Raw genomic sequence first — 27,024 nt, forward strand, 5'->3', positions numbered from 1 at the left:
CTGAATGTCCACCAGTGGGTGAGGAATAAACACCACACCGTAAACTGTGCAAAGGGACGTTATGTGGCCATAAACAGGAATGAAACAATGATCCATTCTGCAACACAGATGAACCTTGGAAACATGCCGAGTGAAAGAAGCCAGACATGAAAGGCCAAACGGTGTGTGACTCCATTTATATGAAACATCCAGAACAGGCACATCCAGAAACAGAGAGCAGGTTAGTGGTTGCCAGGGCTGGGGGAGGGGAATGAGGAGCAATAGCTACTGAGTGCAAGGTTTCTTTACAGGGTGATAAATGTTCTGGAACTACACAGAGGTGATAGTTGTGCAACACTGTCAATGTACTGAATGCCAATGAATTATCCACTTTAAAATGGTGAATTTTGGGCTGGCTGGTTAGCTCAGTTGGTTAGAGCATGGTATTGTAACACCAAGGTGTTGTATTACCAAGGTCAAAAGTTTGGATCCCCTTACTAGCCAGATGTCGCCCCCCTCGCCAAAAGGTGAATTTTACATTAAACAAAAAAAAGGAAAAACCAAACCAAACTCCCACAGGTGTATGGAGGCTGGTCCATGTTTTCTAAGAACACAGATACCAGAAGGACACCTAGGCACACGAGCGAGTGTGTTCACAGGAGGGCCTTGTGAGCTGACGTAGCCAGGGCTCCCTCCCCTTCAGGTGGGGATGGACCAGAAGAACATCAGCAATCAAGGGAGATGAAGACTCAGGTTTCCCCAGGTCCTCCTGTTCAGGATATGGGGCTCTGGATGCTCACGCCCTGTCTGTTGGTGGAAGATCCCACAGCCTACCACACAGCGGGGGGCCTGCCGTCTGGGCAGGGAGGGTGACAGCCCATCTCTGGGATGGTGAACAATGAGGGCAGATGGAACAACAAGGACACAGTGAGTGGGTCCTGTAAGTTATTTTACTTTGAACATAGGAAAGGAAATCCACAAACGGAAAGCTATGTTCTATGGTTATGTCTTTTAAACATTGTTTTATATTTACAAAAGAATTTTTTCCTGATTAAAAGCACCAGCTGAAAAGTTACAGGCTGCTAAAACTGTAAGATATTACAAACCCATTAAAAGACATTATGCCAAACGTACTTATTAAGAAACCCTAACGAAACAGAGACAACGCAAGCAACAAATCTACCCACCATGCCAGGCAGCAGTTTTGCTTTCCCTGCCTGCGTTCCTGTTAAATGGGGCTGGGGGGAGACGGCGTCGCTCCCTGCCATGCCCAGCCTCCTGGGTCAGACCCCAGACCCACAGGCCCAGGATGGGGTGGGAAGTGCACGGGAGGGTCTGACCAGCTTTCAGCAGGTTACCTGCCAACAGTCTTTCTCCTACCCCTCTCCCCTGTCTGTCGAAAGGTCTAGAATTTTTATCTATTTTTTCTAAACCTTTTGCTATAGGGTGCTGTGTATAACATCTCTTTGGGGGCTTGCTGCCAGCCTTCCGTTCTCATGACTGATTGAGAAACTGCGAGGCACTGACCTCAGACTCACAGGAAGGTACTTATCCAGAGCTTTATGTAGTTGGAAGAAGCTGCTGTGAAGGGGAGGATTAAAGCTCACGCATGGACACACATGCACACGCGCGCGCGCGCGCACACACACACACACATGATTTGGCCTCCACAAAGCTCAAGTAGAATATTAAATATTGAGTACTAAATTTTTAATTGTAAACTGAAGATCCTATCTTTAACTTTTCATACACATAGATAACAATGTGGTCACTAAAAGCACTTTAACATCAGGATAGATGTTAAGTTCTGAGGTTCTTATTTCAACTGCTCTACATACAAAATGCCCTAGAAGCAAAGAAAGGCTTAAATAAATAGGCAGAGACAAACAAGATGTACAACGTGATTGAAGTGTATGTGGGCCTGGAGAGGCTGGACAGTGTGGGGTCCACGCCAGCAGTGGCAGATCATGGAGACATGGGGGACTGTCTCAGAGATGGAAGGGAGGACCTGGGGGTGGAGTTGGGCAGAGGCCACAGTTTGTGAGGAAGACAGAACCAGGACAGCTTGTGGGCCGGCACCACATGCTCTCCTACTGGCCTCATGGACTTCGGAGGTGCTGGCTAAGGGGGCAACCCCAGGCAGGACAGGGCCAAGTTCTCCCTCTCAACCCAGAGACAGTGAAGTCCCCACCAGCTTCATCCCTTTGATCAGCAGGTCACTGGCCCAGATGCTGGCCTGGCCGTGGGGTTGTTGCTGGCTCTGCTTGTGGCTAAGGCACAACCCGGCCTCCAAGCCTGAACAGCTGCCCTCAGCAATCCTGATGTTCCTTCAGTCACAGACACCAATGCTCTGAGAAGCAGCCTTCACTGTGCAAGGGTCACAAGGCCTGAAACCACCCACCCTGACTAGCAAGACTGCTCACCACCCCGTAGGAGGGTGCTGGAAGCTGGAAGGGGTGGCTGTCTTGACCCGATCCTTGCTGCTACCACTCCCAATGCCACTATCACCACTGGGGCACCTCCCCAATTATGCAAGACACGAGCAGAGCAGCCAAGAAGGTTTTGAAGCTGTCCTCTACAAACCCAGAAGGAAAGGCAGGGACGTATATCCTTCCCTCCTGAGAGAAGGGCAGGGGGCCAGGAGGCTGAGCAGTTGCCTGCAAATGTCCACTGCAGAGATGGCCGCAGGGCTGCGGGGAAGAAAGCCCCTTGTTCCAGTTCCAACAGGGGACCATGCCCTGCACCCTGAGTTGGGCTGATGAGGTGGTCTTAAATTTGGGTGAGGAGGCCCTCTCCTTGCTTCCTGCCTCTCAGCAGAAACATGATGTGTAAAGGCAGCTGGTGCACTCACAGCAGCCTCGGCTCTAGCTCCCTGAATCTGTACTGTGCACACACATGCATACCCATGTTTACAAGCACACGCACCCCCCACAATAGGATGGCAAATCCAATCAAGATGCAGATGTTTGGAAGCCAAGTTCCTGGGTCCCCGATGGTCCCTGACCAGAGGCCCTGGCTGTCACAGGGACAAATGCAGGAGAGAAAGGCAAGCTGGGAAAAGTGTTGGGATGTGTGCTTGGTCCCACACATGGGCTATCGCCTGTCCTTCCAAACTTGGGCCAGAAACTGGCAACTGGCCTCTGGGCCCTGAAAGCTGACTTGTGCAGAGGAAACACTCTGGCCAGTGCCTGGCATCCAGGCCAGGTGATGAAAAGGCAGGCAGTGACATCCCCAAGGTACTGCCCACCCGGCACCCAAGATCAAGACCTGGCCCGAGGCCAGTGCCCACTCCCCACCCAGACACGCTCCCTGGCAGGCGTGACTCAGACATGGACGCAGGACTGGCAGGTAACGTCCACTTTAAAGGATGGCTCTAGAAAGTCGGCTCCAACGTCCCACCTGCAAGTATCAGCTCAGGGGGCCTTGGAGTGAGGTGGGAATGGTGGCCATCCCCTCCTGGCCCTGTACACTCCCGGACTTGGAAGCTCTAGAGACAGTCTGGAAAGAAGCCTGGGGAGGCCTGCACGAGCACACCTCTGAGAAAGCTCCACGGCTATCTGGGTGGAAGCCAGGGACATGCAGGGCCCCACAGAGGCCCTGAGGAGCTGGGCGGTCCCCTGCAGGGGCCTCACAGGAGGCTGGCCAGGCTGGTGTTGGGTCCATTCTGAGCTTGGAACTGTACAGGGGGCGGGCCATCTGTCCACTGCAGGGAGGAGAGGACACACATCAATGAGGCCAACACTGGCTGTTCCCAGGGAGGGGGAGCTTGGGATGCTGCCCTCCTCAGACTGGTCACCTAGCTTAGCCCCCTCTGCCCTCCACACCCAGGTTCCATGGGCCCCTTGGACGCACCCTGAGTCACCCACTTGGGTAGAGGGGCCTGTGGTTCTCTCCCTCATCAGAGGGGCCTCTTGAGCCTGAGTTAGGCCTTGCTGGACAGACAAAAAGAAATACAGCCAAGGGCATCCTTCCCTCCTCCGGGCAGGTGGGCCAGGCCCAGGAGTCTACTGCCCTCTGCCTTCCCTGTGCCCTACCGTGATGAGGTTATGCTCGGGGAGGCTGCAGGCCTCGATGTGGTCCTGGAGCAGCTGCTGTGAGAAGTTCTGGTGCATCTGAGCAGCCTCGTGGGCATCCATGGCGTTCCCGCAAGCCTTGTTCAGGTCTGAGGAAGGGACATGCGCATGGGTGGCCTGCCTTGCCCTGCCCCTTGTGCCCACCCTTCTGTCAGGGTTGGGCAAAGCCCTAAGGTCAAACTCCGGCTCCACTGGTGGATTTCTGTGTGTCCGGCACACCACTGGCTCTGACTGTTTGGGGATGACAAAGCCTCATAAGGCAGACACAGGGATGGTTGGGTGGTGAAAGCCAGATGACGGGCTCCTTGATGGTCCTCCCCGGGAGCCCAGGACCAGCTCTCAGGCACACAGAGCTTGCTGGGACAGGGCACCCAATGCCCATTCCTGAGGCAGAGCACACATGTGAACAAGTGCCTGCCCTGTCTCCTCCCTGGGACCCTGGGAGAGTCTCTGGACCTCAGTTTCCTAATCTGTAACAGGGATCTGTAGGACAACACTGACTATTGCCTGCTGAGTGCCTACCCTGCACCCAGAGCACCTTGGCTGGTCCTGACAGATAGCGATCACTGCCATCTGCATTCAGGGGGAAGAAATCGAGGTGGAGAAACAGCCCAAGTCTGCCAGCCACCACATCCCAGCCTTGTGGGACCTGGAGAAACTGAATGAGACCTGGCGTTGAGCTGACACCACAAGCAGGCCCAGTGCCCACTGCTCTCAAATGGGGTCTTCTGGAGGACAATCAAAGGCCCAGTCTGAGCTGATGCTGTGGCAGGCTTGCCTGGTAGCCCTGATTGCTGGGGGAAACCAGGCGGCAGGCCAGGACTGGGGAGGGGAGGTAGCTGCCCTTCTTACCTCTTAGCAGGGCTGATGACCACAGCTGCACTGACATGTCCGGGATCTTGCTGGCCAGCTGCATGGCAGGCACCACCATATTGTTACTCTCCTGTCAACCAAAAGCAGCCAAGAGGGAACTGAGGGGCCAGTGGCAGGGACAGCCTGAGGCTCATCTGCTGAACCTAGCCCAGGCTGTCCTCCTTCTGCTGCCTTGAAAACAACTACTCCTGCTTCACAGCCCATTTCAAGTGGCCCTCTTTGAAGTATACCCTGTCCATCTGAGAAGAACAAACTGCCCCACTCCTGACTCTGCGTGCACCTCCTCACGTGGGCATGGTCAATGTGCAAGTCTGTGTGCCTTTGTCTTTCTAACTGGAGAAAAAGGCACTGATGGCAGCCAGCTCTGGACCCATAATAGGAGCCATTAGAAATGTGGATTCATTCAGGGGTCCCAGGGCCTAGGAAGGGCAACAGCTGGCCCCAAGGACCTATCCCAGTAAGAGTGATGAGGGCTGACTGGATAAAGGAGGGAAGAAGAGACATATGTCTTCTGCATAAGAGTTGGCTCTCATGGGAGCCACCACAGACACTGGGGCTGTGGGGGCGCCAGGACCCATGAATCCTCCAACCCTGTGATCACGTGACTGCACAACACCACCGCACTCAGAGTCCCAGGGTCCTCAGGATGTGGCAGGAGGAGCCCAGTGAGAGCCACTGGGGAAAAAAACACCTGTCCCTGTCCCCGTAAAGAGCTTCAGGGCTCATTGGTCTCGGTGAAGGCTTAGTGGTAGGGAGCAGACAGGCTTGTTAGGAACGCCCACCCTAAGGGAGGGGGAAGCCTGTGGCCTGAGCAGAAGAGACATTATAAGACAAGACATGCACCCTGTGATATCTGGCCTGTGGAAAACGCTAAAGTAGGTTGGCTAAACTATGAAGTGGATACCACTTCACATGTTCACTGCCATTAAAAAAAAAAAAAAAGCTTCTGGTAGGAGAGGTGGAGAAAGCCAAGACGTAAAATTACCAAACAGCCTGGAGAACAACACCTGCATGTGTTGGGGGGTGGAGAGGGCTGAACAACAGAGGATGTGCAGACTTTTTCCTCCTTTGCTTCTCTGACTTTTTATAATGAACATATCATATTTTATAACAATGAAAAATATCTTCTTAAAGAAAAGTAAAGGCCTTATAAGGTCAGATGTGTGAGAGCAGGTGACGATCAGATGGGGGAGATTCAGAGTCTGCTTATCTAACCAGAGACCACTGGGCATGGGGTGGGACCAGCCGTGGGGGCCGCTCATGTGTGGGATTCTGGTTGAGAGGAGACACCTCTTTGCTCCTCAGAGATCTAGGCCTGTGCACCCCTCAAACATTAACACATAGCAAGGGAACCTGCTGTCATCCCCAACAGCTCAGGGCAGCCCTACCAGCTCCAGCTCCTCCAACACCTGAGGCTAGCAGCTGGCCTCATATCTACCCCACAGTCACACTCTCCATGGGTGCCAAGCTCCTCTGGTCCTGCCTACCCAGGGTGTGGAGCTGTGCCTCATGCTCATTGTGGGACAATGGATGGGGAGGGCCATGCTCACACTGGCTACCCCTGACCCCTTGGCCAGGCCCAGCAGGCTCCCGGTGAGGGAACCTGGGTCTGGTCACTCACCCTGTGGTTCCCCAGCACATAGAAGATGTGGCCCAGGAGCACGAGGGAGCAGGCTGTGAGCCGGTTTAGATCCTCTGCATTGGACATCTTCAGAGTTTCCCGCAGAAATCGCCTGCACAGAGAACATGGGTGATGATGTCCCATACAGACGTCCGTTAGGGAAGAAGAAATAGCAACAGCCTGGCAGAGGGTCGGGGGCCTTGGCAGAGGCTGTCATGTGGAGACCACACCCGAGGACGGCCCGCCTGCCACCCTGTGCTCAGCACTCACTTGGCCTCATTGTAGCGTCCCTGGAAGAAGGAGAAGAGCCCGCGCACGTAGAAAGCCGCCGCTCGGAGGCAGTGTGAGCTGGGGGGAGAGCAGAACGTCACACCATAGTGGGGTTTTCAGAAAGGTTTACAAAAGGGGAGAGCCCCCAAAGTCAGACTGTTGCAGAAGAGGGGTCATGAGGCATGGGGTGCACGGTGTAGTCTGGGGCCCCACAGGAGCTCACATCACCCCCAAAACAAAGAGAGCCTAAGCCAGGCCCTGAAATGCCACCTAGAACTGCTTACCTGACAGGGAAGCTATGGTCTGGATTTATCCGCTCAAGCAAACTGTATAGCTAGGGGGAGAAAACGTCAGTTAGGATCACTGTGCATTTTCCCACAGGGGAAAGTTTGGCCCGAATGTGCTACTGAGGTGATCAGGCCACCTACAACTCCCCAAGACTCAATCTAAGGGCACTGCATTCACAGTCTGAGTCCCACGCCCCTTGGCTTGGCTCCCTCTGAGCAGCCTGTAGGGAGAGGGGGTAGATCCCTTGCAAAGACAGATCTGGGGAACCATAGGACCCGTGGGAATCATGGGAATCGTGGCCAAGCCTGTGACTGACCAGCAAGAGCAGCCTCTGGAGTAAAGGGCCTAGGGTGGGGTCCCCGTACCCTCAGCCTGCCCTGCCTTGTGCCACCCTGTCCTGAGCTAGGTGAGGGGAGCTGGGGCATCCAGGCAGCTGCCTGGCCTGGCCTTTCTGTGGTCAGAAGGGGCTGGGCAGGTGGGGCTGGTCTGGAGGCAGAAAGGTGAACAGGCCAGTCCATGTGGGCCTTGCAGGCTGGGGTGCTGGGATTTCTGTGGAAGTACAGAGACCCAGGAGGTTCTGACACAGATGTGACCTGATATTTTAGGTGACTGCCATGTGAAGAATGGGTTGGGGGATACGGGCAGAAGGAGGCTGAGGCTGCACCCAGCACCAGCCCCTCCTGGTGACAGATACCAGGTGGGTGTGGCAGAGACATGCTCTACCCAGCGGTTCCCCTGCGACAAAATGAGCCCACGTCTGGGCTTCAGGTGACCCTGCCAAGCTGCTCCCTGTCTGCTGGAGCAGCAGGCGCTGGGCTTTCTGCTGTTAGCAGCTCAAAGCACCTGAATCAGCTGGAATCTGGGAGGCTGGCTCCACTATTTTACAGACAAGCTGTGACAGTGGCATGAACTGGCACAAAGGCCATGAGTGTGGAGAAAAGTCAGACATTTTGAAGGCAGGCTCCCAGGGCTGAGGAGGTGGGGGAGGGGGCATCTCAGGACTAAGGGAGATCTTGGGACTGAAGAGAGATCTCAGGGGTAGATATGGGGATCACAGGAGGAATCTGACTCTTCTATGACTATCGGCTCGGAAAACCATGTGAGGGCATTTGACCTGTGAGGACAGCCCTGGGAACCCCCACCCAACATGACTGCCAGGGAGTGACTCCTGACCCTGCAAAGCTCCCCCACCCATGAGGCTGGGGAATCAGGATAAGCTGGGGGCAAGGCGCAGACAACTGCCGGAGCTGCTGCTCCTCAGGATGGGAGCAAGGCCTGGCTGATACTCTACAACAGACAGCTCCAGCTTTTTTCTCTGGGATGCAATAAAGCTGGGCTGGTTTTCAGTAGGGAGAAGTGTTATGCGGCTGTGGGAGTGTTTGTGTCCTAGACCTGGCCTCACCTAGTGCTGGCTGCTTATCTGCCTCTGGGCCTCTACCCCGCATGCCTTCTGCCTGGGCTGCCCCCTTGTTGAAGGATGAATGCCCAAGGGTTTGCTGACATTTGCTGGTGCCAGGACAATTCCCCTGCCCCAGCCCCTGCCATCACCCCCAAGTAAGAGGAGAATCAAGAGAAAGGATACCAAACATGAAGCATGTCACCTACTACCTCTTGGTGTCTATTTCCTTCCCGTATATACACACTCGCCAGGTTGGTCACGATGAAGGCCCATAGCTCCTGGTGGTTAGTGAGCTGGAATGGGAGATGGTTTGTTAGGGGGCTGGGCCATGCTGGGTCACATCACACCGGGGCCACTCACTGGTGTCAGAGCCACCCAAAAGCTCCCTGGTGGCTATTCTAGAAGCTCCTCATTCTTTTACTTTCAGACACACCCTATTTACTTACTAAACCCAAGGGCAACACAGCTGTTAATTTTCATTACAAAACCATCATTACGGGACATTTAGACAACAGAGAAAAGGAAACCAGCCACCTAGATCCCACCCTCAGAATGTGCTGTGTTGTGATCTATTTTCTGCTTGTCTCTCAGGACTGAGAGCTGGGTGGCCCCTCCACCCACACTTAGCCAGCAACTTCCAGGACCCTGTTGCCCCAGGGCCCTGCCCAGAAGGTGGGTGATGCTGTATTGGAGGCCAGAGATGCTGCTGATGACCAACAAACCATGGTCCCCAGCTCTTAGGGATTGAGAATGGTCAAGAGAGGGACCAATCTAAGTGCCCCATGTACCACCCATACCCTGGCACATGCAGCTGTACAAGGGGCTGAGGGAGCCCATGAGGCGCAGACTCTGCCTACAGGCCCTAGCACGTGCCAAGGAGGCCCAGAGTGTTTCCTGAACTGAAGGTGCTCTGAGAAATGGCAATGCCAGGGATGTGTCATGGGACCACAGGAGCAACATGTGTATGGGAAAGGAGATTGGGCCTGTGTCCTGGCTGTAACACTTCCTGGGTGGCCCATGGAAGCGAGGCTCCCTCCTAGCCTGTGGGGGGGACTCCCTGGGGTGCACGGCTTCAGGAACACTGAAGTTGAACCAAAGCAGCAGCAACCACTTGTGGGAGGTCAAATGGGGAGGGCTGATAGGACCTCCTCAGGGGTAGAGCCTGGGGGGTGGGGGTGGGGTCATCTTGGCACCACTGCGGCAGGAGTGGACCAGGGCCCAGGGAGTGAGGGATGGAGGCAGAGGAGCGGCAGTGGGTCAGCTCTCCATGCCCAAGCGAGCTGTCTGCACATCAGGGTCCTGTGTGTCTCTGGCCAGGGGTTGGGGGTGGCACAATACCCACAGACATATGGAACACTAGGGAGCAGATTCCCATGTCCAAAAGACAGAGGGTGCAAAAGACGCACCCCCAGCAACCTCACCCAAGTCACAGACAGATCTGCCCCTGCTCCCCAACACTTCTACTCAGGGCTTCCTGGGACCACCTGGGAGGAAGGTGTCCACAGCCTCCTTTTCCTGTGACGGCACAGAGGCTGAGGTGGGGACATGCTTGTCTGGTCCTGGAGCAAGGCAGGCAGAGCTGGAACCTGTTGGGTTAGGTCACTTCACAAGGACATGGAACCAGCCTTCCTTCAGGGCCTGGTAGGACCCCAGTCTGAAGCTAGGAGCCTGGGGTGTTGATACCCCCAGGTGGAGCCTCCTCCCTGACCTGGCAGGACCAGGTGTCCCTCTCCAGCCCCAAAGCACCTGGTTTGGGTATGGTGTGGGGTCAGGACACACCTGGCTAGGCACTCCAGCCACCTGCACTCACCAGGGGCAGCACTAGGGAGCCCTTGAACTTTGGGTGACTCCGGATCTTACCCAGCCTGGGGGGTGCTGCAAGGGATCCTAATCAGTTGGAAATGTGGCTGAATAGGCCGTGGCACTAGTGGGTCCTCAAGGCCCCAACACACTGTGCTTCTCCCTCATGGCTGCCTTTGGGTTAGCTCAGGAAGCCCCCAACGGCAGCTGACCAGGAGCCCCCTCACCCCACAGCCATCCCTTATATGCACTGCATCACTGTTCTGGCTCCATTAGGCTGACCACCATGGTGCTACCCTCAGAAAAGTGGCCTGCCCTGACAAATGATGAGGGCCAGCACCTTACCCGCAGGGCTGTGGTGAACTGGGCTTCTGCGTTGTCCATGCAGTTGACAGAGACACAGTACAGGCCCTGGAAGAAGAACACACTGTCATCTGGGGCAGCCTCTGGGGGCCCACTGAGGGCTCAGGTCAGAGCCGTACGCAGCTCGCCCAGGGTCCGAAATTGGTGCACATGGACAAAGTGACCAGTGACTCTATTAAGCCAGCTACACTCAATCTTTACCCTGACAAAGAAACAAAAAGATAACACACTCAATTATCCCTGCCTCTCCAGATCTAAGTCAACTGAACTTGATGAGATGCTCATTAGAACAAAACTCACTTAAAACGTTCCAGATCCTGGTTATAGGGTTCTTCACTAAGAACATTCTGGATCCTGACTGGGGTGGTTTCATGGGGTTCTTCACTGGCAATGTTCTGGATCCTGCCTGGAGTGGCAGCACGGGGTTACTTACCGACCCAGGGGCGAACTCACCAGCAGTGTGTGCAGCTGTGCCGCATGGTTGGAGAAGAGCCGGGGTGACTGCTGGCACAGCTGGCAGACCTGGGAGATCTGCCGGGAGAGAGCATGCCCAGGGTCACATGGCCTGTAACCTGGGACCCAGCATCCAAGTAGCACTGGAGAGACCCCAAAGCTGGCAAGTATGACCACATCCCACCTGCCCAAACTGGGGTATGAAGTCCCAGTGAACATTCCCACCATGAGGGCAAAGTGTGGCCCTGACCTCCTTATGGACAGTGATCCTTGTCTGTTACCCACCTTCTCTGCCCTTTCCAACATGTGTCTTAACCATAAAGTACCTCCACCCTTCTCAAGGCCTGTGTCCTCTCAGGAAGTTGGGTACCAGGGGTTACAGACGCTGGGACAGGAGGGGTGTGAGGATCATTGTCAGGAGAGCACAAATCTCCAGACATGAGGAACATTCCTCAGGGGTGCGAGCTCTTCAGATATTATCTATTGGTCTTTTTGTCAGTTTCTCCAATTAGTCATGCCCATGCATGGTTATGAACCTCCAGTGAGACAGCAAGGTGACATGATGGTATGGCCTGCCAATGTGCACTTGGCAAATTTAGTCTCCTGACTAATGCCTCTGAGGCCTTGCCAACTCCAACCACCCACCTGCTCTTTGGTCTTCCTGCCCTGCGTGTGTAAGCAGCCCTGGACAGCCCTACCTCCTGCAGTGCGGTGGCTTTGTGCCCCGTGACAAGCCGGCACATGATGATGTGCTCCAGAAGGATCACTTGGAAGGAGGATAGGATCGGGCTGCAGTCGAGCACTGAGGGCGAGAGTTGGGGATGAGCATACAGGGGCAGCCAAAGGAAGTGTCCCAAGGAGGCTCTGACCTCCAGCTTCACTGGGCCCAGCCCGTGCTGTCCTGCCTCCTGCCACGCAAGCCTGACACCCACCCCGTCACCTCCCTCAGTTCCCGCTGCACCCTCTGAGTGAAGGAGCTCATCTCCATGTCCAGGTAAAAAGAAAGAGTTCAAGCTAGGGGCTGACTTCAAGAATGTTCCAGCAAGAGACGCTTGGGGCTCTAGGTTCACGCTAGTTAAAGGTCCCTGGTCCCGGAGAATGGATTAAATAATCGAGCATCTGGAAAAAACCCACAACCTTCCTCTGAAGTTCCTTCCTCTGAGTTCCAATCCTGACCTCACCCTGAGCGCATCCACATCACAGCACTGATAATAATCAGCAAAAGCAGAAATCACCTGTTTTGACTGAGCACCTGTTGGCAGGAGGGCCCTGGCCAGTCTGGGGGGTGTTCCCCTGACCTCAGGCCTGGCCTGCTCTGCCCTCACAATGGTTGCTGCCATCTGACAACTGGGAATGATGAGACCCACCAGGCAGGGACTGCTCCGTTCTGTGGCCATTTATCCCCAGCACAGGAAGCAGCTGCTCGGGCTTCCCACCAGGGGGCACTGTGGCCACATGACCGGAGCACCGACTTACTCTTGAGCTTCTCCAGCTGCATGAGGGCCTTGTCCGTGTACTTCTGTGCCTTCTCCAGGTAGCCGGCCTGCATGGAGTGCATTACGGTGACCTGCAGACAAAACCAGGCAGCAGTGGTCACCGACAGCGCCCTTTCCCGGCCTTCCCACTTGGCCCCTGCAGGGACTCACCAGGTAGACGAGCACGCACATGTGCTCCTTGGGCAGCCAGTGGAAGAGGTCGGCGGGGTTGCTGGGTAGGATCTCGTCGTCGTGCAGTGTGGAGATGGTCTGGATGCACTGCTGCAGCTGCTTCAGGCATGGCTTCACACTTTTCACCTGCGGCAGGCAGGTGAGCAGCACCCACACCTGAGCACCCACGTGCTCGTGCCCTGCTGCTCCCCACAAGGTGCCAGGCTCCTCAGCAGGAGGCCAGGCCCAGTCCAGCCCAGTCCCCCCCCCCCCGGGAGCACCTGCCTTCCTTCCTGCCATACCCACCTTCTGCAAGAAGTTCCCCCCCCCATGGATCAGTTAGGCTCTCAGGACATGGGACAGGCCCAGCACTGCACCCAAGAGGCCTGTCCACAGACCCTGCTTGAGTTGTGCTCAGCCTTCCTGCAGCCAGACCCCAAGAGGGCAGAAGAAAGCTAGGGCACCTTGTTGATAGAAAGCAGCCTCCCAGCCCAAAAGTCCTGCAGGTACTGCAGCTCATACAGACTGTCCTGTCAGCACTGGGAAGACTTGCCCTGACACCCCACGGAACATCTCTGAGTCCCTCAGCACCCCATGGGAATAGGCGGCTGCAATATATGCTGAGAGTGGTGCTTGGCCCAGCTGGCAAAGGTAGGCACTGGCAGGGGAACTGAGGAAGTCCCTTACCAAAAGAAACCCACTCAGGGCTTTCCAGAGTCCTCAATAATGCTAGGTTCCACCTGTGGCCTCCCTGCCTGTGGTCGACCACTGGACAGGGTGGAGCTGAGGTGGATGGGGCACCCACCATCCCTGGAAGGCCGAGATGGTCACACAAGCACAGGTACAAGGTGCTCCAACATAGCTACTCCTCAACCATGCCAGGGCTACAGAGTCAGTCTCAGACTTGGCCGGTCATGTCAGTACCTACTTGATCCCCACAAAGCTGTCATCAGCTGGGGCAGTGGGTGGAGAGATACTGCTTCAGCACCTGCTGTGTGCCTGGCACTACCCAGAACCCTCACAGTTTATTCTCACGGATTTCCCCAGTGGCCTTGTGTGACTGTGTGTGAGGCCACACATCACTGCTGCCGGAGTGAGGGGAGGGCCACCAGGACAAACCTCATTCTGGAGTGCCCTCTGCCCTTGGGGGCACACCAGACAAACATGATGATGACAACAGCACATGTGCCAGGGCAGGGTTTATGTGTGTGTGGAGGGCGGAGCAGAATGACAAGCCTACAATGTGACAAGTCAAAGACACATGCTGTCGTGGCTCAAAGCCCAACACCCCGTGCACCACCTGTGCCCACCCTCCTGCCACTCCTCAGCAGCCCTCCTGTGAGAGGCACCACACACCTGCCCAGCATCCAGGTAGTGTGTCACCTGGAGCACCAGGAAGAAGACGCGCAGCGACTCCTTTTGGATGGGGTTCCCCTGCCAGTTCTCGACGATCTGTCCACAGAGGGTCAGCAGCGGGTGGACTTCCTGCAACTTGCGCTCCATGAGCAGTAGCTGGGGAAGGAGAGGCACAGGCTCTGGGCTGCAGGGCTTGCAGAGGCCCCTGCTGGGTGTCTACCAGGGGAACGCTGCCACCACCCCAGGTCACACAGCCTGGAGGGGGCAAAGCTGGGCCCAAACAGCTCTAAACCAGGCTCCTTTCTCAGCATAAATCCCACAACCTGGAATCTGAGTTTCGCCTCTGAACCTAGACAGGGCATGGGGGCCTCACCCTTGAGGCTACTCGCCGGCCCGAGGAGCCATGCCATGGAGACTGGGCGGGGTCTGGGCAGACCCAGTGGGAGGCCCAACCTCATCACAACACCAGCCACACCTGCCATGCCCCCAGCCTTGACTTACCATCCCCTTGCTGAGCAGGAACAGTGCCCTGGAAAACAAGATGGGGGTCAGGTCTGCAAAGGTCTGTGGCTGCCCCAATACTCATGGGACCTGATGTGCCACTTTGGGGAACAGTTAAGTGGATGACAGCGAACAGTCCCCAAAGAGGTTTGTTTTATTTACAAGACTGCTCTATTTTGTCTTTTCTGTCTTTAGTTACTTATTTTTGCATGGTTTACACACACTCATGTTCAAAAGCCCAGAAAGCATCCATGGGCACTTGGAAGGCCGCATCCCAGGAAAGGTGGAGGACAACATGTTCACTATCATCTCAATCCCACAGACACAGCAAGCAGGGACTTGGTGTCAGTGGACACACAGAGCAAGGCTCAGAGGGTGGCCCAAGAAGAGTTGGGGACCGTTTTGTTCTAACAACTCCACAGGACAAACTCTCATGGACAGGGGCCAGGCCCCAAGAGCACCCATTCTCGGACCAGCGAGGCCCTTTGTGGGAACTTTCCAGAACCTCAACACACACAGAATAAGAGCACTGCTGCCTGGTGCCCACCTCCTGCAGAGGATTCTTCTATGTGGGAGAAAAAGAAACAGATAAGAGGACCTCACAGAGGACACACAGGGAACACAGTAGCCTCTGACCTCAGTGCACTAGTCTCTAGGTGGTCCAAGCACTTTTGTGCACAACGTGATCCTATGTCCCTTCTTTTACACAAATGCTGGCTTACTCTGCTTCCTGTTCTGCATCAACAAGCTCCTCAGCGCCCCTGAGTGGGTGGACACTGAGGTCACCTATGGTCCATGCACACCCCACACCACCAAGGGCGCGTCTGTGAGATGAAGGGCAGCGTCCATCAAATCACAGGAGTGCTTTTTATTTCAAGAGACATTCCAAACATGCAAGTGCTGACTGTGTTGAGAACACTGGCCACCCCTCACCTGTACCAAAGACCCTCCAGCTTTTTACTTTATGAACTGGAGGAGCAAAAGGCATCTCAATGTAGCTTTCATCTGCATGAAGGTGGTCATCTTTTCATGCTGAAATGCCATTTCTGTTTCAGTCCTAGGTTAAGATGGCCAAGCCCTTTCTATACAGTAGGTGGGGGCAGGGAGGGGAGCAAGGGCCTACCGTGTGTACTCAGATCCTACCACACGGGCGTACTCAGCCCCCACACCCAGGAGGTCGCAGGCTGACACCAGGTCCTTCTCAAGTGTGTGCAGTTGCTGAAAAGAAGAGAGAGCGCAACAACCTTTACTGCCAAGCCTGTCTGCTTTATGGGATCTGACCTTACTGCTTTGTTAGCAAGTTCAACTGAGCCTCCCCACACATCAACAAAACTGTCTCAGTGTTGGCCTTGAGCTGAATTAACCAAATTATCTCATCAATGTGAATTTCTTTGGGTACAGAGCTCCACTTTACCTACTGCATATATCATCTAAGCTTAATGGTGCCTACAGTACACATTATCCAAACTTCCTGGTGCATAGAACCAGCAGCTAAAGCTCACAGGCACAGACCCCTGGGCCGTGTGAACACCCATGGCAAGTGTGTTTGAGTGCTTCATGGGTCACTTGTGGGGGTTAGTCGCTAGGGGGTGTCCCTGGTGTGCTCCATCCCTTAGGGGCAAGTGTCAAACCCAGAAATCTCAACAGGTTGAAAGGGAGGCCCATGCCTGGCTCAACCCTGAAAGGGACACTTGCGGGCCCTGGTGGAGAGCTCGGGCTCCGTGGACACATGCAGCATCCGCCAGCTCTGTGTCTGGGGCAGGCGACTCAATGCCTGGCCTGCTTCCTCGACTGCCAATGGGCACAGTGTACATGGGAAGATGAAAGGAGACAGTGTGCACACAGGGCCTCAGCAAGCCTGGGGGAAAGGGCCTCAGTAGCCCTGACCTCTGGGGTGAGCTCTTTCCACTGGGGGGCCCTCTCAGCCAGACCCTCCTTAGATGAAGAGCTCCCTCCAGAAGCACTTCTGGCCAGTGGGCTGTCACAGAGGGTGGGCGAGAGGCAGCCTGGAGGACAGGCTGAGTCACGGACAGGAGAGGATGGAGGCTGGCCAAAAAAGGGATGCCTGAGGGTGCCTAGTGAGGGTGAGGCTTCAGCAGAGCCCAGGATAGAAGAGGTGTCCCACATGGTGGAGCCTGCCCATCTACTGCTGCCAGCCCTTCTACTGCAACTAAGAAGGCCCAGCCCAGACAGCCCCCACCTGGGCGTCTCAGAGCACATGCATGAAGCGCCACCTATGACTGGGGAGTGAGGGGAACTTGAGGGGAATCGTGTGCAGTCAGGTGAGGCTATGCCAAGCAGCCCCTGCGAGTGGGGTTCTGGGAAATAAGGCTTGACTTGGTTATTCCTTGCCCAGTGGGAAGCTCCTTGGAATCTCAGTACAGGTCTGACAAAAACACAGAGGGTGCCTGGCAGGAAACACTCCCTGGATTTCAATGAGCACAGGCCAAAAACAGTTGCCAAGAGGGAGGGGAATTCAAAGACATCCAATGAGCACAAGTCCCCCAGGGGTACATGTCAGCCCTCAGGGAGTCAGCCACTCACAACGATCACCCGTCACCCCAGGCGCTGCCAAGAGTAAGGGCCACACTATGGGTGATGCTGAGGACACAGGCTGGAGGGGGCTTGTTAGCAGGTGTGTCCTGGACTCTACTGCTACTTGTACTGGGGCATGTGTGCCCCAAGGTCACAGCCCCTGCCGGGCACCTGTGTTTCTCGCCTGCAGTACTCACAGCGAGCTGGAAGAGTAGGCGGCAGTGCCAGTATGGGGTCTGCTGTGAGATCTGGATTGCTTTTCGCAGCAAAGGCTTTGCCGCATCAACGGAATTCTGAAAGGAAACAGTCAAGATCATGGAGGGAAAAAACAAGCCGGCAATCAAGCTGATTCCTTACACAGCAGCTGTGGAGCCAGAAGGCTGTTTGCTTACTGAAGGACTTTTTTGGGTTGCCAATTTACTTTATTAAAAGAAAGAAAGACATTTTATTGGATTCGCTGGCTGGGAAGTTTTTGCACCACTCTTAAAATAACTTCTAATTCTACTAAACTGAAAGTAGCTTCAGTCCAAAATCCTGAACAGTCAAGTTAGGTGCCAGTTCCTATCTTTTGTGTTCTCAGACAACAGAGAGGCATAGGGTGTGAAGCACACACTCCCTGCTGCCCAGGCCACCTCACACATTATCATTTGAAGTGGGGGGGAGGCAATTTTCAGCTACGGATCAACCGGGAACCAGATTAAGAAGGCAAACTATATGGATTTGTTAGGGTAGGAACAAGGTTGCTTTCCCCAACAGTCTTCAGTAAAGGATTCTGCTGGCCCTCATTAGCAAGTGATTATCCCTAAGAGCTCTAGTGCTAGGGTGTAAGAGGTAGAAAAATAATTTGAAGTATTAAAAGCCAGAAGGGAGGCTGGCTAGATAGCTCACTTGGGAGAGCATGGTGCTGATAACACCAAGGTCAAAGGTTCAGGTCCCTGAACTGGCCAGCCACAAAAAAAAAAAAAAAAAAAAAAAAAAAAAAAAAGCCAGGGATTCCAGCTCCCGCAAGCCCCAATTTGCCATTGCACCTTAGCAACAGGGGTAGATACTTTGCTTTCAAAAACGCTAATACGTTCTTACCTCTTGACAGTATAATTCAGACAACAGACTTGCTGCTTCAAATTTAACATCTTCAAACTGTGGGATCTAGTAACATCCAGTTAAGTAAACATAGACACTGTAAAAGAGGTCAGTTTAAAAGGGCCACAGCTCAGGGTTCCTACACTGCAGAGGTGTGCTGGGTACATCCCTGCCTGACAGAAATTCCAAGTTCTCATATTTCTCCAGTGATCCCTGAGCTTGCTGCAGGTGGGGAATGGAGCTGGGGTGCAGAGGGAAGCAAAAAGAAGAGCACAGTATCTACCGAGAAGCTGCTGGTTTCTGGGGCAGCCAAGGGCCAAGCGGGGATTCTCCAGGAGGTCTGTGGGGCCAAGTCTAAACCCACAGGGCATGTCATGAGGTGGGATTCAAGTTTGTAACACATTATTTTTTAGTCAAATGGAGTATTCCTTAAAGAGAATGGTACCAACAAGAAAAGGATACTTGTTGAGATATCAACCACTGAAAGAGAAAGAAAAAAGGATTAAATCTCAGGTAAGCACTTGGCACCTGGTTACTGGCTCAGTTTGGGGTTTGCACAGGTTGTCCTGTTACCAAAGGCTACCAGGTGTCTAGTTATACAGGAAGGCAGCCTGTGTGGCCTGAGAAGGTGGGCTCACCTTCCCACCAATCCAGCCACAAGAATGGGAGCTACAGAGCATTCTGTGGGACATTAAGAAGAGCATTATACAGGGAATCAGTTACAACTGGACAGTGGGTCTGGGGGTATCAGTCCTTCCTGAATAAATAACATTTTAAAAATGCTTGGAAATGAGCAAAGTTATCCTTAAAGTAGGTAGGGAGGAACGCTCTAGGGTAGGCAGCAGCTGGCAGCCGGGATGATTCTGAGATAGGCACCAAGAACGCAGCTCAGACGACGACAGGCCTAACTCAAGGACCGCTGTGTCCTGACGTTCCACATTCCAACAGGCTCCCGTGCTCGTCCACCACACCAACCATAGCCGTTAGACCACCTAGGGACCCAAGCAGACACACCTACTGCTGTTCCACAAATGATCACAGAGCAACTGATGCCTGAGAAGGGCCTTAGCAGTTGCCGGAAGGTGCACCGGGAGCTGAACAGAAGACCCTAACTCACTGTGCTCTCTGGGGGAGAACAGTACAGGAGTTGGGGGGGGCACCTGGGGCTGGGCTCTGAAGGGAGAGGGTGTGGGAAGTGGGGGGGTATCCCCAGGCAAAAGGGGGAGTAGGAGGTACTACAGGCAGAGAAGAGGCCGTGAAAAAGGCAAGAGTGCCAGGGAGGTGAGGCTGGAAGACCTGTTAGGTCCCTTTGCCACTCACATGGCAGCGGTGGTCATGATTCCCACTCCCGGCTGTGGGTCACAATGCCCGACGTCACCCCTGGAGCCTGACCCAATCACAGGCGGAAAATGAAAGCACCTGGCCAGGTGGAATTTTAAGACCTTTAAGACCATTCTGGATGCAGCAAAGAGAACACATGGTGGGAGGGAGCAGGAGCCAGGGCGGCCTCTGGGGTGGGGGTGAATGGTGGCTGGGGAAATCCCAGAAAAGGCTGGAGCTAGCTGTGTCTGAAACCAGCTGCCTGCAAGACACCAGGCGGGAGAAAGGGAGAGCCAAAGCCCCGGGTTCCTGACACACGCATGCACGCACGCATGCACACACAGAGCCCAGACCAGAGGTGCTCTGCGGCCTGCCCAAGTATCTGCCTTCTCTGGTCCCCTCCCAAGGACCCCTTACAGCAGGTACAGGAGGGGCTTGGGGTCCTCAGAGGAGCAGGGCCAGCACCTGCCACCAGGAGTGTCACCTTTGTGGCAATGCTTCTCAGCTGGAGGGTATGTGTGGGGACAGTGGGGATGTGCGTGATGTCGACAGAGGAGCTGGTAACCACAGAAGTCAGGGGTGTAAGCCACTCTGCCCCACTGAGAAGCCCAGTCCAGCAAGAGAAGATCTGGAAGGCTACCAATTGGGAGGGATGCCCAGTCACAGAGGAGAGAAGGGACATTGTGAAGGAGACTGGCTGAGGAGCTGGGCTAGAGCTGTGGTCAAGGTCCTGCCCAACTCAGAGATTCAGCATTTCTGTGATTCAGTCACCACGGGGCACACAAGGCCTCCACACCAAAGGGGAGCTCTTTAGAGAGAGTCCAGGGTAGATAAACAGCATGCTGATATGCACAGAAGTAGCCAACCAACTTGGGTGGCCAAGATGTAAACCCAGCACCTGCATCTGAGCCTCACTTCTGTGTGTCACCATACCCCAGCAGAGGAAGCATGGTTATGAGACAAGAGGTGAACTTACCCCCACCCCCCACCCCCATGTGGGTGAAGAAGCCTTCCTTTTAAGCCTGTGGCCCAGGGATGATCTCCCCCACCACCTGAGGCCCACTCTGGGTCTGAGACGGGGACAGTCCACATGGACATGTCTGTGGTAGGTGGACTTTGAAGGGATGTGTCTAATCACCTGCAGCCTGGGGAATGCCCCATGGTGCCCACTTCTACAAAGCTTCGGAATGTCTCCTCAAAGCAACAGCTTTTTATCCCTTCTCCTTTAATGGTTAATATCTACTCAGCAGAAAGTTGGGCTGGCCCTAATTTCCTCTTGACCCCACAGACACTTCCTCTTCACAAGCCAGATGTGTCTGCTAATGATCAGCTCCCCTCTCCGCCAGCTCTGTTTTCTGGCAAGAGGGCTGGAGAAAGAGAATCACATCTCTTCTATGGAAGGACAGGCTCTCGAGACACTGGTGAGCTGGGAAGTAACTTGCCAAAGCAAAGGCTCAAGACTTGAACCTTCTCTTCTGGAAGGCCTTGTACACCAGCATTGATAGGTGTCAGGAGAGCTGATTTGGGGGCCAGAGGACCAGGTTGAAGGTGTGGAGCCACTATGTGAGTTAGGAATGCTCCAACTCTTATGAGAAGTTGGATTCTAGTAGTCTTTAACATCCATTTCCCAGGGCCACTGATGTACCACCATTCTCAGTGTGTAATGACCCCTACTTTATATACACACAAACGGAGAACATTAGATAAAGCCCCACGATGTGCTGCCTCAGTCAGTCTTGTGTCCCCAGTGCCTGCCACAGGCTGACACATGGTAGGTGTTCAGGAAACATGTCATATGAACAATGGCTTTATCCATTTGGATAAGGAACAGAGGTTATCTAGCACCACCAGGAAATGAGGTTTTCCTTTTGTGCAAATGGCCACCGAACTGAGGCTTTACCCCCTACAGACATAAAGCCCTAATTTCTAAATGGTACCGGATGTCTCCCTGTCTTCAAATGTCTTGCTTCCTGACTGGGAAATCAGCATCAGTGATGCCTTGAGCCTCTAGCATGAAGCTGCAGGATCACCCTGGTGTCAGGGTCAGCTAGTCACTTCCCCAGGACTGTCAGTCTGATGTCAATCAAAAGACTTCACTTTTGTACCTTTGTAAGACTTTTAACATAAATCCACAAATGAGAAATATACAGAAATCAGAAAACATATCACCTCACAAATAAAGTACAGTATACATTACCCAAGGTTCCTAACTCATCCACATGACTTTTTACTTTGTAATGTTAGAAAGGAGCTTTTATGCCTCTTTCCTCATGATGGGAAAGCAGCCAAAGTAAGAACCCCCCTTGCTGCCGGGTAGCCTGAAGGGCAGAGGGCAGGGATGTTGAACAACCCTACCAGAAGCCCCTGGAGTCACCGTGGAGCTCTTAGGGAAGGAGAGCGAGGGTCGCTGCAGGGCCATGAGGGATAAAAGGGTCCAGATTAGCACACCTCTGGTGCCTGGAGGATTCAGTCCAGGGCTGAGCGTGTTTCAAGCCTTCTTAATTCTTTCAAATCAAGGTAACTTTTTATCAGGTTTTTTAAACCGCCAAAAGGTGTAGATATAGTTACTGATTGCACCTCCCCTGGGATGGAAGCACATCATTTAGAAGCCTGCTCGCCTCTTCTTGCTGTGTGACCATGGCTCCCTGCATCCTCCTGTAGAGCCTGAGTGTGGTCATCAGTAAGTTGGAAGTGGTCCTTACCTTGTGGATTTGTTGAGGATCCAGTAAGACAGTGCTCCGCAAAGCACCAACGCAGGGCCTGGCAGGGAAAAGGCACCAACGATACTACAGTAATTTGCAGGCAGGAACTGAAGAATTGTGGGGGGGCAAAGGGGGGAGTTGGTAGAACTGTGAAGTGATAGTTTCTAAACAGATTTCACATCCTGAAGTCAGAGGCAGTTCAGAGAGTGAGACCAAAGAAAATGGAAATGAAAACAGGAGGAAACACAGATCACTCCTCCATGAAAAAGCTCAATGTCCAGCTCTGCAAATGCAGCTTCTGCACAAGTCTCTGCTCCCGGCCAATGGGGCATGGAATTTAGTAGGACACAGTCATGATCCTGAAGGATGAAAGAACTACTCCAGCTGTGCCTGATGAGAACATCAGAACCAAGCCCTGTTGGGCCTTAAGAAAAGAAAGGGAAGCAGTTAATTGCTTGCTAGGAAATAAACCATAGGCACTCAGGCTAAACCTGGATGCAGCATTAACAAGCGTCTGAGAGGCAGTCTGGAGTTGCTTTCTAAATCAGATGAATGAAACCATGATTAAAAAGCATCCCCGTTCCAAATGATCAGAGAAAGTAAACACAGCACTGACATGGATTCTGGCAGTCAGAAAAGACCATTGTTTAAAGAATGACTGACTGGATTATAGAAAAAAAAGAAAAAAAACAAACCCAAACAATGCATTTCAGAGAAGTAGCATTTATTCCTCTGTGGCTTTCAAATGAGGAAAACCTAAGAATGATGATGCACTTTTCAGGCCAAGGGATAAAAAGGACTATATGATCAAAAGAAAGTTAAGGGGGAAACTGACATATATGCACATTCTCTTGATTCCACAGCGTATGCTCAAATGACTGAAATGTATCTATCTGCTTGAAAGACAGGTGTGAAAATAAGACAAAAGCCACAGGGCCTGAAAGAGAAGACTGAAAATTCACATGTGAATGGGCATGAAACAAGAAGATAGTAAGGGGAAACAAAATAGCAAGGAACACAATCTGACAGAATCTGCAGAAACAGCCTTGCAAATTCTCTAGCCAAGAGATTTCTGAGTAAAGCTACACCCCTTATAATCATGAACTATTTACTCAGGGAGGCCCAGAGTAGCCAAGAATTCTGATGATATATCCACATCATTGCCAAAACCATAATCAAAAGGAGGTTTTCAGGTAAAATGTCCTGTCACACACTGTAATAGCTCCAGGATCTGCTGAGCAGACCCAGCAATGAGGCAGCCAGCAGGTGCTCTGAGGGCCTGCAGAGACCAATGGATGTTACCTCAAAAAAACTGCTGGGGATGGCTGGTTAGCTCAGCTGTTAGAGCATGGTGTTGATAGCATCACGGTGAAGGGTTCAGATACCCATACAGACCAGCTGCCCCCTGCCCACAAAACACAAAACTGCTGAAGAAAGGGAAAAACACCCTCCACGATGAGGACATTTAACAGATGATTCTTTCAAAGTTGCTAGACTTGATGAAGCAGTGGGGAAGTATATGACACGTTCCTTCTCAATAGCTTACAAATGCAGTTAAAGAGAGAGAAACTGACATAAGCAGAAAGAGGAGAAAATAATCTAACCTTACATAAGAACATGATTACCAGGAGGTTATGGTCTGTCAGAGAGAAAACAAAAGATGATGATTAAGGAAGCTGAATGTATTACTAAAATCAGTGGCCAACTAAAGGTTTTACCTACAGCACTTAGGTTAGAGAAAATTAGTCCAGTAAAGAACAGCAAAGAGAATGATAAAAAAAAAAAAAGCAGTCATAAAATACTTGAGAGTCATTTACCTTTACAAAAAAAGTTTTTTGTTATTCTGGGTTTATTTCCCTGCAAAGAAACTGGAACTACTTCGGCCATTTGCTCTTCAGAACTAGAAACAAGCAAACCAATTCTCAGCAACCATACTATGACTTCTTATTTACTAGCTCTGGGAAAGAATAAAAGTAGATAGCTGCCTGATTTGGGAAAAATGTGCAATTAATAAAGAATGAAGACAAAGAAAGCATGCTTTCATTATAACACAAAAGGAGACCACAAATGATTGCAGAAGAAAAACAGCATGGAAAACAATGTCACTTTAACTGAAAGCTGGACTAATCCCCAGCTGGAATTGCAACCTACAAAAAGAAAGGGATTTCCAGGCATAAAGTCGGTGTGAGTTATGGAGGGGACCATGTGGCTCAGTGGAAGACCTCACAAGATTCAGAGTTCCGTTAAAACAAGAGACGGTACTTCACAAGGATAAGGGTTTAAATTATGGGTCCAAAAGCCAGGTGGTTAAGAGAGCAATTTAAGACATGACTGCTTCCCTAGACAAGGCTGACTGGGTGAAATATGATGATACACACAGTCACTATTAACCACCGATAAAAACAGGCTGAATGGCCTCGGGAGATGAGGCAAGGGAGGTGGTGGAATTTGTTGTTATCAAGAGAAGAAGTTTGAGAACCAGTGCATCCACTGGACAAACCGGGCCACTAGGCCCAGGCAGTCACAGCCTCCAGCCCCGCAACACCCAGGGAAACCCAGCGCCTCATCTGATCTCAGTCTCATCACTGCCCTGGAGAGACCCTAAGACTGAATGCAGGTCCCTGACAGCTCGGGCATTCCTTGCCATCAACCTGATACCCTGAGTGGGTCTCCAGGCTCACTACTCCACCCATTCAGGCCTCTGTTCAAATGTCACTCCCACAAATAAAGACTCCCTCACTACCCCTGCCAAAAATAGTTCCACGTCAACTCTATCCCTTCTCCCTGGTCCATAATGTTCATGGTTCTCATATAGCTACCTAAACTTTTACTACATACTTAACGTTTGTCTCCCTCACTAAAACATAAGCTAGGGCTGGCTGGTTAGCTCAGTCGGTTAGAATGCGGTGTTGAAACACCAAGGTCAAGAGTTCAGATCCCTGTACTGGCCAGCCACCAAAATTTTAAATAAATGAATAAATAAATAAAACATAAGCTTAGGTAGACAAGGACTATTTTAATCCTCACTGATGCCTAGCACCTAGAACAGGGCTTGGCACCCAGCCTGAGCTGAACAAATATCAGCTGAATGAATGAAAGAAAAAAAAACTTCACCCAAACAATAACGACGTACTGTCTTAGTCTGGAACCTGACAACCTTTGAGTTTGGGTCTGAGTCCAGTTTTGTTAATAACTCACTGAGCAGTCTTCGGTAAATCACTTCACCTCTCTGGGCCCACACTGCCTCAACTCCTTGAACAAGGAAGTCGATCAAGTGAGGACTAAAGTCCCCTTCCAGCATTTCGGTCTGCAAAACAAAGTCCTGCTCTCCTCCTGAAGGCAACTCGCTACTAGCTGACGATGGGTTCGAATTCACCTCAGATCAGAAAGTCTAACAATCTGAGTTGGTTCCCTTCAAGAAGTCTCCCCTTTAACCAGAGCGGAGCTGGGTAAGTGGTAAAAAGGCACGGGTCGACAGAAACACAGCACTGCTGTGAGAAGACACGACTCCACGCCAGAGTTTATCCGCAGGCAGAACCACAGCCACTTTCCCACATTCTCTGAAGCACTAAGATGCCACAAGGCGGGGTGTGTGTGTGTGTCCTTTTGAAGAGGATGGACTAGCGGACGGTAGCAGAAGAGGAGTTCCAGTGCACAGAGAAAGCAGGAGCTGTGGCATCCCCTGCACTGGGCAAGTGGCCCCGGAACCCAGACTTCAGTTTCCCTCCTCACGGGACCTCAAATGCCAAAATCCAGGTTCCGGGTCTTGACTTCCCTCCAACGACACCAGGCACTACTGATGGGGACACAAGACCTTCCAAACACTCCAAGTGCTACACTTCCGGGTCCAGGAGGGAGACGACAGACCGGACCCCAGACTCCCAGGGGACGGCTGGGCCGTCCCCTCCACCCTCCCCTATCCAGTCACTTCAGGTGGCAGCGCTAAGACTGACGCTCCGAGGGCTGAGCCCCGAGGAGCTGGAAGCCACAGGACCCGGGGCCGATCTGGGGTGTCGCTGTCGTCACCAACGGGAGACACCCTCCCAAGTCCCCGGCCGTTTGGGCACCCTGTTGCTCCAGAGAAGCGGCACCTCTCGGCGCACCCCGAGGGAGGCTCTCTCCGTCACGCTGGGACAAGAAAGAAGTAGGGCCGAGGCCCCGGCCGCCCGGAGAGGCTGGCGGCTCCGGGTCCGCCGCTCTGACGGGGGTCTCGTCCCTGGGCCCCCGCCCCCGGGGAGCGGCCGGCCCGCCCGGGCCCTGCGAGCAGCCCTCGCCCGCTCCCTCGAGGCCCGGCCCGCGCTCACCGCCTTCTCCAGGTGGCTGCGCGCCTGCTCGCTGTTCTTGGTGTGGTGGTAGAGCACGGAGCCGAGCTGCAGGTGCGTGCGGGCCTCGATGCGCTGCGGCGGCTTGAAGGGGAACACGGCCTGTAGGCAGTGCACGCACAGGCGGATCTTGGGCGGACTGGAAGTGCGGAAGTGCTCGGCGAAACCCAGAAGCGCTAAGTACCACGACTCGGATGCCTCGGCCTGTGCTGCCTGGGCCGCCGCCGCCTGGGCCGCCGCTGCCGCCTGAGCCGCCATTTTGGCCTCCACAACAACAAGCCGCCACCACAGGGAGCCGGAAGCAGGCGCGCAGGGCGGGGCCAGGCGCTTCTCGCGGTTCTCGCGAGAGCTGACGCACAAAGCATTCTGGAGCATGTAGTTTGTAGTTTGGATGGCCGCGGCTCCGGGAAGGTGTGAGAAAAGGCGACGCCCTCGGGTCTTCA

General features: G+C 53.3%; 1 protein-coding gene across 3 annotated transcripts; it reads right to left on the minus strand.

The window, feature by feature from the left end:
- Positions 1 to 969: 969 nt before the first annotated feature.
- Positions 970 to 26,839, minus strand: MAU2 (MAU2 sister chromatid cohesion factor). Of its 3 annotated transcripts, none has more exons than XM_063111702.1 (19): positions 26,564 to 26,839; positions 18,700 to 18,717; positions 18,238 to 18,303; positions 17,355 to 17,450; positions 15,746 to 15,840; positions 14,623 to 14,650; positions 14,122 to 14,277; positions 12,766 to 12,912; positions 12,596 to 12,686; positions 11,818 to 11,921; positions 11,120 to 11,197; positions 10,649 to 10,714; positions 8,713 to 8,796; positions 7,101 to 7,150; positions 6,817 to 6,894; positions 6,547 to 6,658; positions 4,905 to 4,995; positions 4,014 to 4,141; positions 970 to 3,682 (listed from the first exon to the last, which is right to left on the minus strand). In XM_063111702.1, the coding sequence occupies exons 1-19, from the start codon at positions 26,837 to 26,839 to the stop codon at positions 3,608 to 3,610; spliced, it is 1,839 nt and encodes a 612-aa protein (XP_062967772.1). In that variant the 3' UTR covers positions 970 to 3,607. The 3 variants fall into 3 exon arrangements, with proteins under 3 accessions (XP_062967772.1, XP_062967771.1, XP_062967773.1); XM_063111701.1 differs by having other exon boundaries at positions 8,710 to 8,796; XM_063111703.1 differs by lacking the exon at positions 8,713 to 8,796.
- Positions 26,840 to 27,024: the final 185 nt, after the last annotated feature.

The sequence above is a fragment of the Cynocephalus volans genome, chromosome 10 (assembly GCF_027409185.1).
Source record: "Cynocephalus volans isolate mCynVol1 chromosome 10, mCynVol1.pri, whole genome shotgun sequence".
NCBI classification, from domain to species: domain Eukaryota; kingdom Metazoa; phylum Chordata; class Mammalia; order Dermoptera; family Cynocephalidae; genus Cynocephalus; species Cynocephalus volans.

Coding starts and splice junctions, on each gene's coding strand:
- MAU2 (XM_063111701.1), bottom strand. CDS start 26,839: ATGGCGGCTCAGGCGGCAGCGGCGGCCCAGGCGGCGGCGGCCCAGGCA. Junction 12,687..12,765: donor TGTGCGTGCTCGTCTACCTG/GTGAGTCCCTGC, acceptor TTTTGTCTGCAG/GTCACCGTAATGCACTCCAT. Junction 11,922..12,595: donor GCAGCTGGAGAAGCTCAAGA/GTAAGTCGGTGC, acceptor TCTCGCCCTCAG/TGCTCGACTGCAGCCCGATC.